Source organism: Eleutherodactylus coqui, chromosome 6 (assembly GCF_035609145.1).
Source record: "Eleutherodactylus coqui strain aEleCoq1 chromosome 6, aEleCoq1.hap1, whole genome shotgun sequence".
NCBI classification, from domain to species: Eukaryota; Metazoa; Chordata; class Amphibia; order Anura; family Eleutherodactylidae; genus Eleutherodactylus; species Eleutherodactylus coqui.
The window spans coordinates 226927706-226945395 of record NC_089842.1 but is presented as its reverse complement, the minus strand read 5'-3'; the positions used below and the strand labels follow the sequence as shown (position 1 = coordinate 226945395).

The window sequence follows — 17690 nt, the reverse complement described above, 5'->3', positions numbered from 1 at the left end:
CTGGAATTGAAAACTTTAGTCAGAACGCCAGCATTTACATTGAGCAGGTCCTCAGACCCTTCGTCTTGGCCCTTCCATCTCACGTTGAAGACACCTTAGACATGCTGCGACAGACTGAGGGTATCCATGTTGATTTCAATGTACTACTGGACACCATGGATGTTGAAACCTTGTACAGTTCCATACCTCACAATTTAGGACTGGAGGCTGTAGACCACTTCCTTTGACAAAGAGGGTCTCAATTTAACGATCATAACGACTTCGTGAAGGAATTGTTAACGTTCATTCTGACCCATAATTACTTCTTGTATCATGGCCAATACTTTCACAAGCTCAGGGGCACGGCGATGGGGACCCGATGTGCCTCATCATATGCCAACCTGTTCCTGGGCTGGTGGGAGGAACGTCATGTCTTCACTGAAGCAAATCTGACCTGCACTAAAAACATCCTTCTTTGGGCCCGGTTCATTGACGATATTTTTATCTTATGGACCGGCTCCCAGGAGTCATTCAGAGCCTTTGCAAATAGATTAAATCTAAACAATCTCAATTTAAAATTGACTGACCCACCAGTGCGATCAATCTTCTATGGACCTTAAAATCGCTAAAAAAGACAATGGTACTTTGTCCACCACAATTTTTCGTAAGAAAACAGCTAAGAACTCCTTTTTGTCCTGGGATAGTTATCATCCTTATCCATTTCGTAAAGGAATTCCTAAGGGCCAATTTTTAAGGGTTCGCAGAAATTGTTCTTCGGAGGAGGACTTCATTATTGAAGGTGCGAAACTATCAGTAAGGTTCCAACAAAGGGGCTATCCAGATGAACTGATCCGTGAAGCTTCCACTTTTGCAGCTGAAAAAGAAAGATTCAGTTACTGCAAGTTGGCATTGTTAACACTTTAAATACTGCTCTGACAGCGGTATTTAAAGTGTTAACAGTTCCGACGAGCGGCGCAGCTCGTCAGAACTGCTGCCGCCAGGTGCCCGCTGTAAGAAACAGCCTGCACCCGACGTTCAGGGGGCCTGTACAGCGTCCCACGATGAGATCGCGGGACGCTGTGCGGTTGCTAGGCAGCCGGGGGCCTCCTGAAAGGCCCCAGGGCTGCCTATGCAGAGTGCCCATCAAGCGCATGGCTTGATGGCGCTCTGCATAGACAGCCCTAGGGCCTTTCAGAAGGCCCCCGGCTGCCTAGCAACCGCACAGTGTCCCGCGATCTGACCGGTCAGGCTTCTATCAGGCTTGATAGAAGCCTGCCCGGTCCCTGCACAGTATGATGTAATGCCATAGCATTACATCATACTGTGCAGAACAGATAGTTCGCATCTTGTGAAATTCGTAAATCGAATGTTCGCAAGTCGGGGACTATCTGTATCTATCTTCTCTTTCACTAGGATTATTTAGCCAGTTGGTCTTACTATAGCTAGTCTAATATCATAGCAAGTGTTGTATTATAGTGGGGATTATCTATTCTCCTTGAGGGCGACATAGCCAGTCTGAGCACTTTAAGCTAGTTTACTACCCTATTATGAGTGGAGTATTCGATTGGGGTCAGCCTTGAATGAGATGAGAAGAGACTGGTGAATTTCAATTTAGGATTGAGATAGATTTAATAACCTCAATGTAAACTACAAACTGTCTGTCTCTGGAAAGATCTCTGGACGACTCATATTTTTTTGTAGCGTGGTATTATACTTGGGCAAAATTCTTATATCTTAATAAGCCCTGTACCATTATAATGAGGTCCTCCTACACCCTTATTTAAGGGTTGCATAGTTGTCTCCGACACCTTAGCCACTCTAACTCCTCAGCATAGAGGTGGTATTGGATGCCAAAACTCCTGATGGTTTGTCCAATAGGGGCTGTGTAGATGGAGAAAAGGAGGGGGCTGAGGACTGAGCACTGGGGGACCTCAACAGCAAGGGAAAGAGGAGGAGAGGTATAACCAGCAAAGGAGACACTGAATAAGCGGTCAGATAGGTAGGATGAGAACCAGGAGATATTTTAGGACCTGTGATGATGTCACCATTATGTGATAAGGAGCGGAGCTCAGAAGCCCAGTGACTGATTACATGATGGTGACTGAATTCCACCTGAAGGGAGGCCTCCCTCTTCTTCCATGCTGCTTGTTCTTGGCTTGTCATCCCGTTTGGCCCCTGGTCATCAGGGCCCTTTGATAGCGGTCTCCGTCACCATCATCTGCAGCCCTTTTACTTTGGGCTTTCAAGCCATCTGACCCCTTGCCATCCCCTAGTATAATGGTCGGTCGCTTCTGCAGTTCACACTGCTCTTATTTTTTTCAAGCAGCTTCCTGATGCTAGCTTCTCGTGGAGAATGGGGTCTCATCTGAGGCCTATGCTGCAAATCCCCACAATAGCTGCCCAGTAAGTACATACCGTTACTGATACTTGTCAGGCAGTATTCCCTGGGGATCACAGTCCTGGTGACAGTACTGACAGGGTTACGTGCGGTGCAGGTATAGGTGAGGCTCATGTCACTGGGGGGCACATACAGGACTCTTTGGGTCACATTGATATCACTGCTTTGTACAGTACTCCATGTTATCAGTACATCTCGTCTGTCCACGGTGCACAAGAGACTCAATGAGCAAGTGCCATTCCTGGTGATGCTGTGGGTGATGTTGATGTATCCGGCTGATAATCTCTCTGTATAACAGACATATAAGTGACAAGTTATATTCTCCTCCTAATAACATGAATACTGCAGTATGAAGACAACTAAGACCATTTTTTGCAACTGACTCCTAGAGGTAGATGGGAATCCGTGAAGGAGCGGTTTAGTGAGGACTTAAGAGTAATATCAGGACGTGTACTGGGCGAGATGTGCAGAGGCGTCATGTTTGTGCCGAGGTCAAGAGAAAACATAACGGTGAAGAAAGTGATAGAAGGAAAAACATTTATCATTTGTGTAGATAGGAAAGAAGAAAATACAACCTACCATACACAATGAGATTATAAAGAACACAAGTCTCTTCCACTTGTAGTCACATATTTGCTCTATTGGTCCCCATATCTTGGAGTGATAGATTAGAGATGTGTAAGGATCCATCATCGTCACTCCTTAGTCTTCCTATTTACGGCTTCCTCACTCTCTGACCATCAATAGAACTTCCAGATGCAGTTGTGACAATAAAATATCTGTCTAGTAATGTAATCCAGTTGATTAATCTGATCTCTATCTGACGGACGTGTAGGATGATGTCTCCTCCTTCAGCTCCAGATACATTTTCAAATCCACAGGGTTGACCACAGATGTCACCTGATACAGTGTAATTGTACTGGATTAATAGGAGCAGGATGATCATTAAAGGGGTTGTCCAATTGTAAGCCGATGGTGGCCTGTGTATAAGATTAGCCATCATTAGTAGGTCAGTAGGGGTCTGCTGCATGGGACCCTTGCTGATCAGCTGTTCATTAGGCAAATACACTTGCATAGTGATCTGATTTCTGCAAGAAACAGACAGCTCTATTCCCACCCCAGTGGTCAGGCTTGGTATTGCAGGCATTGAACTTTGTGTGTAATAGCAAGCCTGGCCACCACAGTAGGAATGGAGCTGCCTGCTTTCTGCAGAAATCAGCTCAGTGTAGGAAAACACTGATCAAGAAAACAGCTGATCGGCAAAGAAGCCGGGGGGAAAACTCCCACCAATCAACTATTGATGGCCTATTCTAATGATCGACCATTAATAGTTTACATCTGGACAACCCCTTTAATATTCTATTTGTCAGTATTACTGTTGGTTATGGATCTGAAGGGTAGGACCTGTGTATGATCTATGTCTCTATCAAATTGGTGTAGTTGATTTTGAGATAAAGAAAAGCCCTGTGACACCATAACTGTAGAAGGAGGTATAGGGGTGTGCATGGTTGGGAGGAAGCTTAAAGGGGATGTCTAATTGATGTTAAAGGTATCTCAATGGGTCCCCTGTGGTATAAACTAACAAAGCAGCTCATACTCACCTCTCCCTGCTCATCCCCCTGCTGGCGGCTCCAGGTCTCCCTGCTGACATCTTCTTTACAGCCTGCAGTCAGTCTGTGCCATCTTCGAACAAGCTGCTACACCCAAAGACAGCACGGTTACTGGCTGCAGCAGCAGGTTTACGGGACGTCACAGGATAACTGCAGCTTGTAAGTAAACAGCACAGCAGAGATTTTGAGCCGCCAGCGTGGGACGAGCGGAGTGAGTATGCTGCTTTGTTATTTTACACTACAGGAGACCCGTTAAGATACACTTTACATAACTCGGACAATCTCTTTAATGTTGCACTGCTTACCATGCTGCGATATAATCACGCTTTATTTACTGGTGCCGCGGTGGACATTTAGTTATGTTATTATACATGTTATTGATCTGGTTCACAGTTATAGATGCTGGAGTATGGCACCTTATAGGCTCTGTCAAGGGCGGAGTACAAGTCTATAATCATGGCTGATTCATGCACCTCATGGTGAACTGTAATGTAGTAGCAGTGTGGAGTGTAGGAAGTGTCAGTGGTATGTCTTTAGGTTACCTGAGACTGATTGGAGAGAGCAAGAGTCATACAATCTGATCTGTGATAAAGAAAGCTGAGCGCAGTTAGTGACAAGCATAGTCATGGATCCTGTAATTGACAACCTGCCAGCCCACCTCTTGACTCGTGCCAAGCATGGCCTTGTTACAAAAGCTAGCTGAAGGAAAAACCGCTACCTGAATTGTTCCTGGATATTGGGGGAGTTCTTCACAGTTACCTGGGAAGTTTGCACTGAGGGCTAATCAAGCCCTGGAGAAGGTGCTGAGTGACCAGAGATTGCTGGGTGTAACCTGTTGAACTGTGTTCTGTTCAAGTGAGTACCCTGTGAGGTAACATAGACTGTAACCATAAAGTTGTGTGCCCCAAAAAGAGACTGCAACCATAAAGCTGTGTGCCCTGAAAAGAGACTGTAACCATAAAGCAGTGTGCCCTGAAAAGAGACTGTAACCATAAAGCAGTGTGCCCTGTAAAGAGACTGTAACCATAAAGCTGTGTGCCCCTAAAAAGAGACTGTAACCATAAAGCTGTGTGCCCTGAAAAGAGACTATAACCATAAAGCTGTGTGCCCTGAAAAGAGACTGTAATAGTAAAGCTATGTGCCCTGAGAGTGCAACTGCAAAGCACCCTGTTAAGAAACTGTAACTGTCAAGTTATATGCCTTATAAAGACTCTGAAACCATCAAAGCTTATACACAGTGTGCCTGTAACCACAATGCCTTGTGTCTTCTGTGGACTGAAGTTGATTGCACATGTCTGCTTCTATTACTGCAGCATCCTTTAGTGTGGCTCTGAGGTTAAGGGCCACGGCTAGAAGTGACCTTCTTACAAACTAGTTTCCATAAAATTCAGAGAATATGATGTAAGACATCTAATTCTGTACACTCATAAGAAGAAAAGCAGCATACTTACCTGCAGAGGTGTAACTTGAAGTTCCTGGGCCCCAATGCAAAACCTGTAACAGGGCCCCCAACTATAATGCTTTATTCATAGTCCTGGGCTCCCTATATGGAGAAGAGAGGTCTTATGGGCCCCCTAAGGCTCCTGGGCCCGGGTGCAACAGCATCCCCTGCATCCTCTATAGTTACGCCAGTGCTTACCGGGCTGAATAGTAAAGATAATGAGCAGCAAACAAAACAGCATCTGCATTAGGGCTCTTACCCACGTGTGGTTTTTAATGCTGCGATATCGCTGCGCTTTTTTAATGCGATTGTCAATGGGACTTTCTAATGTTAAAAACGCATCGCAAGTTGGTGCTTTGTGATTTTTGTGCAATGCATTTTTAACGCAAGAAAGTCCCATTGATAATCATGTTAAAAAAACGTAGCGATATCGTCGCCTTAAAAAAAACGCAAGTGAGTAAGAGCCCTTAATGTGTAATGTCTGAGAAATAAGAAGAACAAGCTCTATATGTCCTAAGTAAAATATTGCCCTGCATAATCTGGATGCCCCAAACTGTGCAACTTATTATGAGTGGTTACTGCACCCCAGAAACACCCCATAGACAGAATACATCACTGCAGCCGCTGTTACCTTAACTGCTTCCCAACGATCTGTTTTGCAGCAACATTTTGATTTCACGCCTTCCGAGATCCACAACTTTTGTATTACTTGCTGTATGAGGCTCATTGTTTGCGGAATGAGTTTTCCAGTGACACCATTTTACGTATTAAATAATGTTTTGAAAAACCTAATAAAATGTACTTGGTGGGGTGGAAAAAACTGCTTTCTGATTTTAATCAACAGAGAAAAATGAATAGTATTGCAACATTTTTTTTCCTGCATTTCTTTCTATTTCCTCTTATTTTTCTTTTTTTCATTAAATTTGGCATTTTACATTTGGAAACAGTCAGCAGAGTAACTCCACCTCGCTGCCCCACGTGTGACGGAACAGCGGAGCTCTAGGGGGTTAAACAGGCGGCTCATGCGCAAAAATGCTCGCCGCTACAGAGTGTATTCGCTCATGAACCAGTTAAAATCCTTATAGGTTTTGACAGTTCAAATTTCACACCATTACACGCAGTAAAAAAAAAACATAAGAGGGGTACTGCCCATGTTATTTCGCACGTAGAAATACTATGTGCGTGGCAAGTAGGGCAGGGCCAATTTTTTCTTGCGTGTGAAAGTCACGGCCACAAAAAGTGACAAAACGAGACCATTGATTTCAATGGTTTAGTTTTACTAGCGGGATTCGCGCGCGATAAGACCACATGCGAGAAAAAATAGGCCTTGCCCTATCTGTCTCGCACGTGCAGGACCTATCTTTCTGCTTTTTTTTACCATGCGCAATAGTGTGAAATTAAATAAAAAGAATTTTGACTTCTTTTCTTCTTATGTGTTGGGTAGTTTGGGGGTGGAGTTAGTAGAAGAAGGGAGAAAGAGAGAGAAGGAGTTAAGAGAATGTAGTCGGAGGAGGAGGACTTCCAGCAAGAGGCGGAGGAGTACAGTAATGGTTCTCCAGCTATTCAAAAAGAGGAGAAAGAGTGATGGGATGAGTCTAAAAGAGAGAGACTTGAACGAATGTCTTAACCATATCAGGAGTGTAACCCCACAGATGATCTGTCAGATAACTGGGACTGAGGACATCTGGAATTCAGAGGGATGAGTGCCTCCTAGTAAGCGTGTGAATCAAGGAGAAGTCATATCAAGAAAAAAGTGATATTTCTACAAAGCGGTTATCGCAAGTTACTATTGAGAACAACAAAGCTGGAAATGTATGAGTAAAGTGCAGCCGTGCATCTCCTGTTTTTTCTTAAAAGCTTACTGTTGGACTGTGGACTCTTTATTTTTGTGCCGCGTGAACAGAGGTCTAGAAGAGATGTTGGCATCACATGACGTCTGTGCAAGAAGTCAGGGCATCATAAATCTGGATGCTCCATTCATTGCTCACTGAACTCTCGCCTGAGTTAGGCCATACTGATGCCGCTGGCGGGAGAGATCGCAGAGCCACCCGTGACATCCATCCTGGTTACCCCGTAGTCTTCCCTATCACGGTGGGCCTTCCGCTCGGGTCGCCGCACTGTACACCTGTTCTGGCGTGAAATACAGAGGATATTAAATCATATCATTAAAGATGAAGTAATACACCAAAACTTATTGTACTCAACATAGTACCCCTGACCGAAACGAGAGAAAGAAACACACTGCTCCCATTCCTTTTAGACACAGCTAAAATCTTAATTCCTAGACACTGGAAAGATACAATCCCCCCCCCCCCCCCCCCCCAAGTATTCAAGAATGGCACCACGAAATCTGTAGACTAAGCAGTCGTGAAAAAAAAAAGATATTCCCAAGAAGGAAAAATGGATCAGTACCTCAAAACATGGTCTGATTGGCTCTCCCACTGGAACAAATAGTTCCCACCATACATCTACTCTTACCTACTACTTAATATATCTTTTTAATTCAATGCATTTATCACATGAATCTAATATTGGATTATTAAATAGAGCCCCAATCCCCTTGTTGTTCCCTCCCCACCTTACATTTGTTCGCCCACTTCTTTTAATCTGTTTATTGTTATTGCAAGTGCTATCTATCACCTAGAAGAAACGGAAATTCTGTTGCACTCATACTGCGCCTAGAAAAAAAAACAAAAAAAACAGAAGGTCTTCATAACAGGTGAGGGGACACTCTACCTGCTGGTCTAATTCCTGGAGAAGGTTTCTGGCCGTTTAAATAATACTGTCTTTCCCCCTTCTTGTTGTCTCAATCTGTTCCCTCCCCACTGGAGAGCGGGGCCCTGCGTGAACCCTAATACAACTGCAGTGAGCCCACTGGCCAGCTCTGCCCATCCAGACCGGCCCATGAACTGATCAGCCTATGAGGATTTCTTCATGTAGAGCCTATGGTCAAACCGCTCCTTTTCTCAAGTGAGGGTGAATGTCAAAATTACCTCTTGCAATGCTTTCCCACTGATATGTTCAAGACTGCCCAGCAGATCAATGACTACTGCACAGATTTCAGAACATGACAATATATCTCCACTTTAATACAAGATCATCATGAGTCCTGTTATAACCTGAGCAAGAATTTGTGTGCAAATAACACTTATTTTACAGATAGAAAAGAATTTGCTCTCTCCTTCCTGATTCCTAACATTCATTTGGCTGATCAGCCTGTGTTAAAGGGACTTTAGACTAAGCATTGATTTTTATGGGGAGGATGGGAGACGTGAAGGGGAAGTAATGAGTCTGTGAGAGAGAGAGCAGCCTGACATCTATAAGAAATAAACTGTCACTTGTGCAATATAGGGTTAAAAGCACAGGAAACCAAAAGTGAAAATATCTTGTAGAGGTTACTTCCTGCTTTTGCACTAGGAGTTTTCTCTTTCCTGGAGATCCGCTATTTCTACACCCTGTGCTCGGATCTTAGGTAAGACCCTCATCTCTTATGTGCTAATATGAAGTGTCACCTGTTTTATAATAAGGGTATTAACAACACTAATCAGTTATAGGAGGCGTCACAAACTTCCAGGAAGAGCCAATCTTAGGCCATTACTATTGACCATACAAGTTAATGAAAAAAACATCATAAATACACAGCAGACAGAGACGCTGGGGTTATATAACTACAGCAAGTCATAAACCTGAACCACCTAGGGGATTTATCAAGCCATCTTTATCAGTTTTGTGGTGCAAAAGTCATAAACTTTGGTACTCACTAGAGATGAGCGAGCACCAAAATGCTCGGGTGCTCGTTACTCGAGTCGAACTTTTCGGGATGCTCGAGAGGTCGTTTCGAGTAACGAAACCCATTGAAGTCAATGGGCGACCCAAGCATTTTTGTATATTACTGATGCTCCGCGTAGGTCTTCACTTGTGAAACTGGAAAACATCTGAAAGTCATGGAAACACCACAGAAACGGATAGGGAAGGGCAGGGGCAGCATGCATGGCTGCATCTCAGGCTCCCTGGTCCCACTATTAAACCACAATAGGGGCTAGAGTCTGCCCCCACCTAACAATTTTTACTTCCGACAAACCCTCATTAGCAAGGCACACCTTAGCTAAGCACCACACTACCTGCAACCAAGGAAATCACTGCCTGTGGGTGACACCGCTGCCTCTTCTCCTGGGTTACATGCTGCCCAACCCCCTACACGACCCTGCGTCCACAGCGCACACAAAAGTTTTCCTGCCCAGCCTTCAGCTGCCCTCATGCCAAACGCTCGCTTCATAGCTACACCACCCTCATGTCTATTTCTAAGTGCGATGAGGAGGAACCAGAGTCACACACTCCAGAGGGTTGGCAGGGCCAGGCAGCGACCCTCTGTGAAAGGAGCGGGGCGATAGCCCACAATGCTGTTGAGAATCGATGATAAATTGACGTACGATCATCATTCCAATCCCGTGCCACCTCAAAATTGTCAGCAGCCACAAACATGGGCATAAAGGGGAGTCCGCTGCCAGCCCAGCACTTCTACACATCTCCACAATGCAGCAATACTCTGTGTGGGAAGTATGTGAGCGGGCCCAGGGTCAGGCTCGGTCCCAGCAAACACCTTGTGTGGCCCAAGGTGCTGCGAGTGACATAGCAATGGGGACTCCATGTGTCCACACACTACTCATTCTGTTTGGGGGCCGGATACCTCATCGCCAACGCAAGGGGAAAGCCATCTGCACTCTGCACCCTTCCCAAGTCAGTCAGTGACTTTGTGCCAGACAGGTAAAACACCACTATGGGAAGTCTGTGTGCACCCACAGCATAGGTGAGTCCTTGGCAACCCAAGACATGAACCATGAAGAAATCAGAGTGCCCAAACATGGTAGACTTTCACTGCGCCGAGGACATAGGCCTCAGCACAAACCCTCAGCAATCGTGGGCATAGAGCAGACTCCGATGCTAGCGCAGCTGTGAACGTCCCATTTGTGCAGTATCGCTCCTCTTGTTTGGCCCAAAGCAGTGCCCCGGTGACTGTGGTAACGCGAGAGAAAAGACATGTTGGCCTTGGCCCACAATTCATGCCCTAGTCAGTGAGTGATTTTGTTTGGGCCAGATAGGTAAAACACTGCAATGGGAAGTCTGTGTGCACCCACAGCATAAGTGGGTCCTAGGCAACCCAAGACAGGAACCATGAAGAAATCAGAGTGCCCAAACATGGCAGACTTTTACTGCGCCGAGGACATAGGCCTCTGCACAAACCCTCAGCAATCGTGGGCATAGAGCAGACTTCGATGCTAGTGCAGCTGTGAATGTCTGATTTGTGCAGTATCGCTCCTCTTGTTTGGCCCAAACCAGGACCGCGGATAACTGTGGTAACACGAGAGAAAATACATGTTGGCCTTGGCCCACAATTCATGCCCTAGTCAGTCAGTGTATTAGTGCCAGATAGGTAGAACACCGCGATGGGAAGACTTAGTGCACCCATAGTATTGACAGACCCCTGTAATATTCCTGTAGCAAAGGTATAAGCAGACCCCAGTAACATTTCTGTAGCAGAAGTATAGACAGACCCCTGTAACATTTACGTGGCACAAGTATAGGCTGACCCCTGTAACATTTCTGTAGCAGTATAGGCAGACCCCAGTAACATTTCTGTAGCAGAAGTATAGGCAGACCCCTGTAACATTTATGTGGCAGAAGTATATGCTGACCCCTGTAACATTTCTGTAGCAGGACAATACGCAGACAGCTGTAACATTTCTGTAGTAACAGTATAGACTGACCCCAGTAACATTTCTGTAGCAGAAGTATAGGCAGACCCCTGTAACATTTATGTGGCAAAAGTATAGGCAGACCCATGTAACATTTCTGTAGCAGAAGTATAGGCAGACCCCTATAACATTTATGTGGCAGAAGTATATGCAGACCCCAGTAACATTTCTGTAGCAAAAGTACAGGCAGACCCCAGTAACATTTATGTAGTAACAGTATAGACAGACCCCTGTAACATTTCTGTAGCAGAAGTATAGGCAGACCCCTGTAACATTTATGTGGCAGAAGTATAGGCAGACCCCAGTAACATTTCTGTAGCTGAAGTATAGACAGACCCCTGTAACATTTCTGTAGCTGAAGTATAGACAGACCCCAGTAACATTTCTGCAGCAGAAGTATAGGCAGACCCCAGTAACATTTATGTAGTAACAGTATAGACAGACCCCTGTAACATTTCTGTAGCAGAAGTATAGGCAGACCCCTGTAACATTTATGTGGCAGAAGTATAGGCAGAGCCCTGTAACATTTATGTGGCAGAAGTATAGGCAGACCTCTGTAACATTTATGTGGCAGAAGTATAGGCAGACCCCAGTAACACTTATGTAGCAGAAGTATAGGCAGACCCCTGAAACGTTTCTGTAGCAGGAGTATAGGCAGGCCCCTGTAACATTTATGTGGCAGAAGTATAGGCAGACCCCTGTAACATTTCTGTAGCAGAAGTTTAGGCAGACCCCAGTAACATTTATGTAGCAGAAGTATAGTCAGACCCCAGTAAAATTTCTGTAGCAAGAGTATAGGCGAACCCGTGAAAATTGGGGTACCATGACTGTAGGCGAAGGCCGGAAAAATTAGTTAGTTAAGAGTATAGGCGAGGGCCAGAAATATTAGTGTACCAAGAGTACACTAATTTTCAGGGGTACAAGAGTACGGTGGTACGATCGGCTATGTACTCCCTCACCATCTTTTTACAGTGCTCCCTCCGACTCAGCCTCGACTGGGGAGTGGTGACGCAGTCTTGCTGGGGAGCCATAAAGCTGGCAAAGGCCTTGGAGAGTGTTCCCCTGACTGCGCTGAACATGCTGCCTGATCTCCGCACCTCCCCTGCTGCTTGGCCCTCGGAACTGCGTCTTCTGCCACTAGCGCTGTCAGATGGAAAGTTTAGCATCACTTTGTCCACCAGGGCCCTGTGGTATTGCATCACTCTCGTTCCCCTTTTCTGAGAGTGGAAAGGTTCTCCTTGTACCGTGGGTCGAGAAGGGTGTACACACAGTAATCCGTGTTGGCCAGAATGCGTCTAACGCGGGGGTCACGAGAAAGGCAGCCTAACATGAAGTCAGCCATGTGTGCCAGGGTGCCAGTACGCAAGACATGGCTGTTCTCACTAGGAAGATGACTTTCAGGATCCTCCTCCTCCACAGCCAATACACGCTGAACAGATGAGAGGCAAGCAGCATGGGCACCCTCTGCAGTGTGCCCAGCTGTCTCTTCCCCCTCCTCCTGCTCCTCCTCCAAATCGCGCTGAGATATAGACATGAGGGTGGTCTGGCTGTCAAGCGACATACTGTCATCCCCCGTCTCCTGTTCCAACCGCAAAGCGTCGGCCTTTATGCCTTGCAGCGAACTTCTCAGCAGGCATAGCAGCGGGATGGTAATGCTAATGATTGCAGCATCGCCGCTCACCATCTGGGTAGACTCCTCAAAGTTTACGAGGAAGATGTCTGCCATCTAGGTCCACTCGTCGGTAAAGAATTGGGGAGCCTGACTACCACTACGCTGCCCATGTTGGAGTTGGTATTCCACTATTGCTCTACGCTGCTCATAGAGCCTGGCCAACATGTGCAGCGTAGAGTTCCACCATGTGGGCACGTCGCACAGCAGTCGGTGCTCTGGCAGATTAAACTGATGTTGCAGGGTCCTCAGGGTGGCAGCGTCCGTGGTGAACTTGCGGAAATGTGCGCAGACGCGGCGCACCTTGCCGACAGGTCAGACAAGTGCGGGTAGTTTTTCAGAAACCGTTGAACCACCAGATTGAAGACGTGGGCCAGGCATGGCACGTGTGTGAGGCTGCCGAGCTGCAGAGCCACCACCAGGTTACGGCCGTTGTCACAGACGACCATGCCCCGCTGAAGGCTCAGCTGTGAAAGCCAAAGGTCGGTCTGCTCTGTCAAACCCTGCAACAGTTCGGGGGCCGTGTGTCTCTTGTCACCTAAGCTGAGTAGTTTCAGCATGGCCTGCTGACGCTTGCCCACCGCTGTGCTGCCGCGCCACGCCACACCGACTGCTGGCGACGTGCTGCTCACACTTCTTAATTGAGAGGTAGAGGTTGCGTAGAAGGAGGAGGAGGGGTAGGGTTTAGAGGAGGTGGCATAGACCGCCTCAGATACCAGCACTGAGGTAGGACCCGCTATTCTGGGAGTGGGTAGGATGTGAGCGATCCCAGGCTTTGACTCGGTCCCAGCCTCCACCAAATTCACCCAATGTGCCGCCAGGGAGATATAGTGGCCCTGCCCGCCAGTACTTGTCCACGTGTCCATGGTTAAGTGGACCTTCCCAGTAACCGTGTTGGTGAGGGCACGATATATGTTGCGGGAGACGTGCTGGTGTAGGGCTGGGACTGGGACGGCACGACCCTTACCCCTACTCCTTATCATGGCGGATTACGGATAGAGCAGGGGCCAAATAAATTACCCCACGGTATAGCACTGACAACTGGGGCTTAATTCACCGCACACAGAGAATTCTAGATAGCGGAGGCTCTATGCTGTGACTGCGCTGATACCTAGGGGTAATTTACTGCTCGCAGAGACTTGTAGATTATAGAGGCTGTGTGAAGTGGGAGAAGACTGTATAGCTAGTGGATAGTGCTGGTAACTGCGGCGATCTCAACCCCACCAACGGAAATGGTATTGTGAGACGCTCTGCACAGCGGCTGAGTACAGTATTACAGTACTGTTTGGCGGTGAGACCGCTGTCTAATTCACTGCAGACAGAGAACGGTATAAATAAGTATGGAATTATTTGCGTCCACTTTCACGCTGAGAGCGGTATTTTAACGCAAACTCCAGCCAGAAAAAAAAAAATTACAGAAGGCTGCAAACAGGCGTAGCTGCGCAGTAGTATAATGGAAGCACCACAACTCCCAGCAGCCACCCAGTAAAATGCACACAGTCAGATGTAGCCCTAAGAAGGTGCTTTTGTTTTTTTCGGACAGAGGACAGAGGCTGTATAGTGTATATCACTTTCCCGGTAGAAGTGGCTCTGGCCCTACGCTGTGCGTCTAATTCACTGCAGACACAGACCAGCATAAATAAGTATGGAATTATTTGCGTCCACTTTCACGCTGAGAGCGGTATTTTAACGCGCACTCCAGCCAGAAAAAAATATTACGGAAGGCTGCAAACAGGCCTAGCTGCAACTCCCAGCAGCCACCCAGTAAAATGCACACGGTCAGATGCAGCCCAACGAAGGAGCTTTTGTTTTTCTTGGACAGAGGATAGAGGCTGTATAGTGTATATCACTTTCCCTGTAGAAGTGGCTGCGGCAGTACGCTGTTGGTCTAATTCACTGCAGACACAGAACGGTATAAATAAGTATTGAATTATTTGCGTCCACTTTCACGCTGATAGCGGTATTTTAACGTGCACTCCAGCCAGAAAAAATTATTACGGAAGGCTGCAAACAGGCCTAGCTGTGTACAACTAAAATGCAAGCACTACAACTCCCAGTAGCCACCCAGTAAAATGCACACGGTCAGATGTAGCCCTAAGAAGGACCGTTGGGGTTCTTGAAGACAGGATCCTACACTACCACTTTCCCTATACTCTGTATAATAGACTGCAGACTGACAACGCTATAGCTGTAATGGCCTGCACAGCCTGTAATGGCCTGCACGATATGAAAAAAAAAATTGTGCAAAACTGCTCCCAGCCAGCCACAACAGTAATGCACACGGTCAGATATGGCCCTAAGAAGGACCGTTGGGGTTCTTGAGGACAGGATCCTACACTAACACTTTCCCTATATCAGCAGCAGCACTTTCCCTAATCTCTCCCAGTGTGTGTCTGAGGCGAGCCGCGGGCGGGACCGCTTTAAATACTCCGCGATCACTTGATCTCTCCAGCCACTCACTGCTGTGGGGTGGGATAGGGCTGGAACGTCACAGGAGGAAGTGGTAATGCCTTCCCTGCATGTCTATTGGCCAGAAAATGGCGCTAAACATGCGGGGAAAGAAATGGAATTGACTCGAGTACCGCGTGGTGTTCATCTCGAGTAACGAGCATCTCGAGCACTCTAATGCTCGAACGAGCATCAAGCTCGGACGAGCGTGCTCGCTCGTCTCTAGTACTCACCATAAAATTTGCAATTTTTCAGCCTGTCACCACTTTTCAAAACTGACAAGAAAAGTTTAGGGTTTTCTGTGAAAGGTGAGTGGGGTTTGTTGGAGGGGCCTTCCATTGACAATCAAATTTACTAAAATGTACACCCTAAATGACAGCAGTAGATTCTATATCTGTTGCACAGACAGCCAAAAAGTGCGAAATGTATTACTATAGCTGTGTCTTTTTAATAAACTCCAGGGTATTTTAAATGAATTCTGTGATGTCCTGCGCACCCCAGAAGTTAAATTAATGGGCTCTAAGGATTTGTGATGCTAATCTGGGGATTCCTTTCTTATACTTACCTTTCTCGCCATTCCCATTCTGTCTGTCTACAAAGCCGCCGCTCCATGCATCCACAGACTATTTAGACCTGCGTGCGTATTGAGGCATATTAATGACAGAATGCCACTGTAGTACCCAGAGTTGGGGTCCCACAGCACTGCCATAGCTAATTCCTGTAGAGTGTCTATGTGTATATATGGATGTACGTGTATGGCTGTTGTGTTATGTTATGTGTATTGGCCTTGTCTGGGTCATTAAGGGGTAATGTCTAGTGGGTTTTCCCACTAATGCTGCATGAGTTGGCAGAAATGTTTCCTAACTCTCTCTTCTACCTTCCTGTCTAGTGTGGGGATTGGTTAGTGGAGTTTGTAACAGGCAGAGTGGGGGTGGAGCTAGGTGGTGGTAGTCGAGTAGAATGGAGAAGAGAAAAGAGAAACCAGAGATCGGACTTTTACAGACGCAGCGATACCAAATATGTATTTTTGTTTTATTATTTATATTTTTTATTGTAAATATGGCAAAAGGTTTTTTTTTTAACTTTTATTATTATTATTATTTTAATAATTGATAAAACTTTATTGTTCTTATTTTTACTTTTTCTTTTAGTCGTCCTAGGGGACTACAACTAGCGATGCTTAGACCTCTTATGCAGTATGATGTAATGCTATAGCATTACATCATACTGTATTCTGACCCATGGGGTGGCTTGATAGGCATTTTGTCATGACAGCCCTGGGGTTTTTCAGAAGGACCCCGGTTGCCATGACACCCACACGGCTCTCCAGATCTCACTACGGAGAGGCCGTAAGGGAACCCCGAACATTGTTCAGGGGATTTAAATGCCGCTGTCAGATTTGACAGCGGCATTTAAAGGGTTAACAGTCCTGATCGGCCGTGCGGCCGAACGGGGCTGTTGCCCGCAGGTGTCAGCTATAATAAACAGCTGACACCTGCAATGTATGGAGGGAGATAGCAGGTCACGATTGCGTGATCACTAAGGGGTTAAAGAAAAACCTGGACAGTTTTTTTCTTACCTGTAAATGTAATTATGTTTTCATCTTGCAGGGTCGCATTATCTTCCAGGGTTCAGGAATGAGTGTTAGAGATGGTAAGGACGCCTCCTCTTCTTCTTTTCCCTCCCATTACTGTATTCCATAAATGATCCCACCACATACGTATAATTCACACAATTTCTTGCCTTGGTAAGGAGAAGACTTTTACATGGGTATATATATATATATCTTTCAGATTCCCATGTCCAGTGAGAATCTGTATAATTTTCGTCCAGTGTAAACACATGCCCCGACTGAACGACAAACAAGAATTTGCTTGCTTCTCATTCATCCAGTTTCTGCATGTAATAAAATGAACGGTGGATTGGCCCTTCTAAACAGGCAGGTGGTTACTTATGAACCACTGCCTGTTTACTGTGAATGTAGACAGATTGATTGGAACGTTTCCTAACTCCTTCCGCCTCCATTCACTAGTGATGCTCGTTCCTGTGTAAAAGCAGAGGAATGATTCTCGCTGGGACGACCTGTCCTGTATCTGTGCCTAACAAGTCATCCCCTGTAAATGGGACTTTAATCTGATGCAACACCCCAGAGGGGTGACCCTGGGCACCTGGCCAACGTGAAGAGCTGGGAGGGATAAGTGCTGGCTTGTCACGGCGGCACTTACGAGGCTCTGGTCCCGGAGGGATGACACATAGCCAAGGCTAGAGCAGGATTGCAGCTCAGCTTAGACAGCCCTATAACAGGGAGTGCCAATAAACGGGATAAGAAGGGGGGGGGGGTAGTAGTTCTTATCACTTGTGACGCCACCTACATAGGACAAAACATATATGA

General features: G+C 46.3%; 1 protein-coding gene across 1 annotated transcript in view; it reads left to right on the top strand.

Annotated features, from left to right (window-relative positions):
* Window positions 1–16912: 16912 nt before the first annotated feature.
* LOC136633343 (NACHT, LRR and PYD domains-containing protein 12-like) overlaps window positions 16913–17690 on the top strand; it is a 102176-nt gene continuing 101398 nt past the window's right edge. Inside the window, exon 1 of the mRNA XM_066609016.1 lies at window positions 16913–16951. Coding sequence (XP_066465113.1) covers window positions 16936–16951 — 16 coding nt within the window. The 5' untranslated portion in view covers window positions 16913–16935. The remainder of the gene's footprint in view (window positions 16952–17690) is intronic.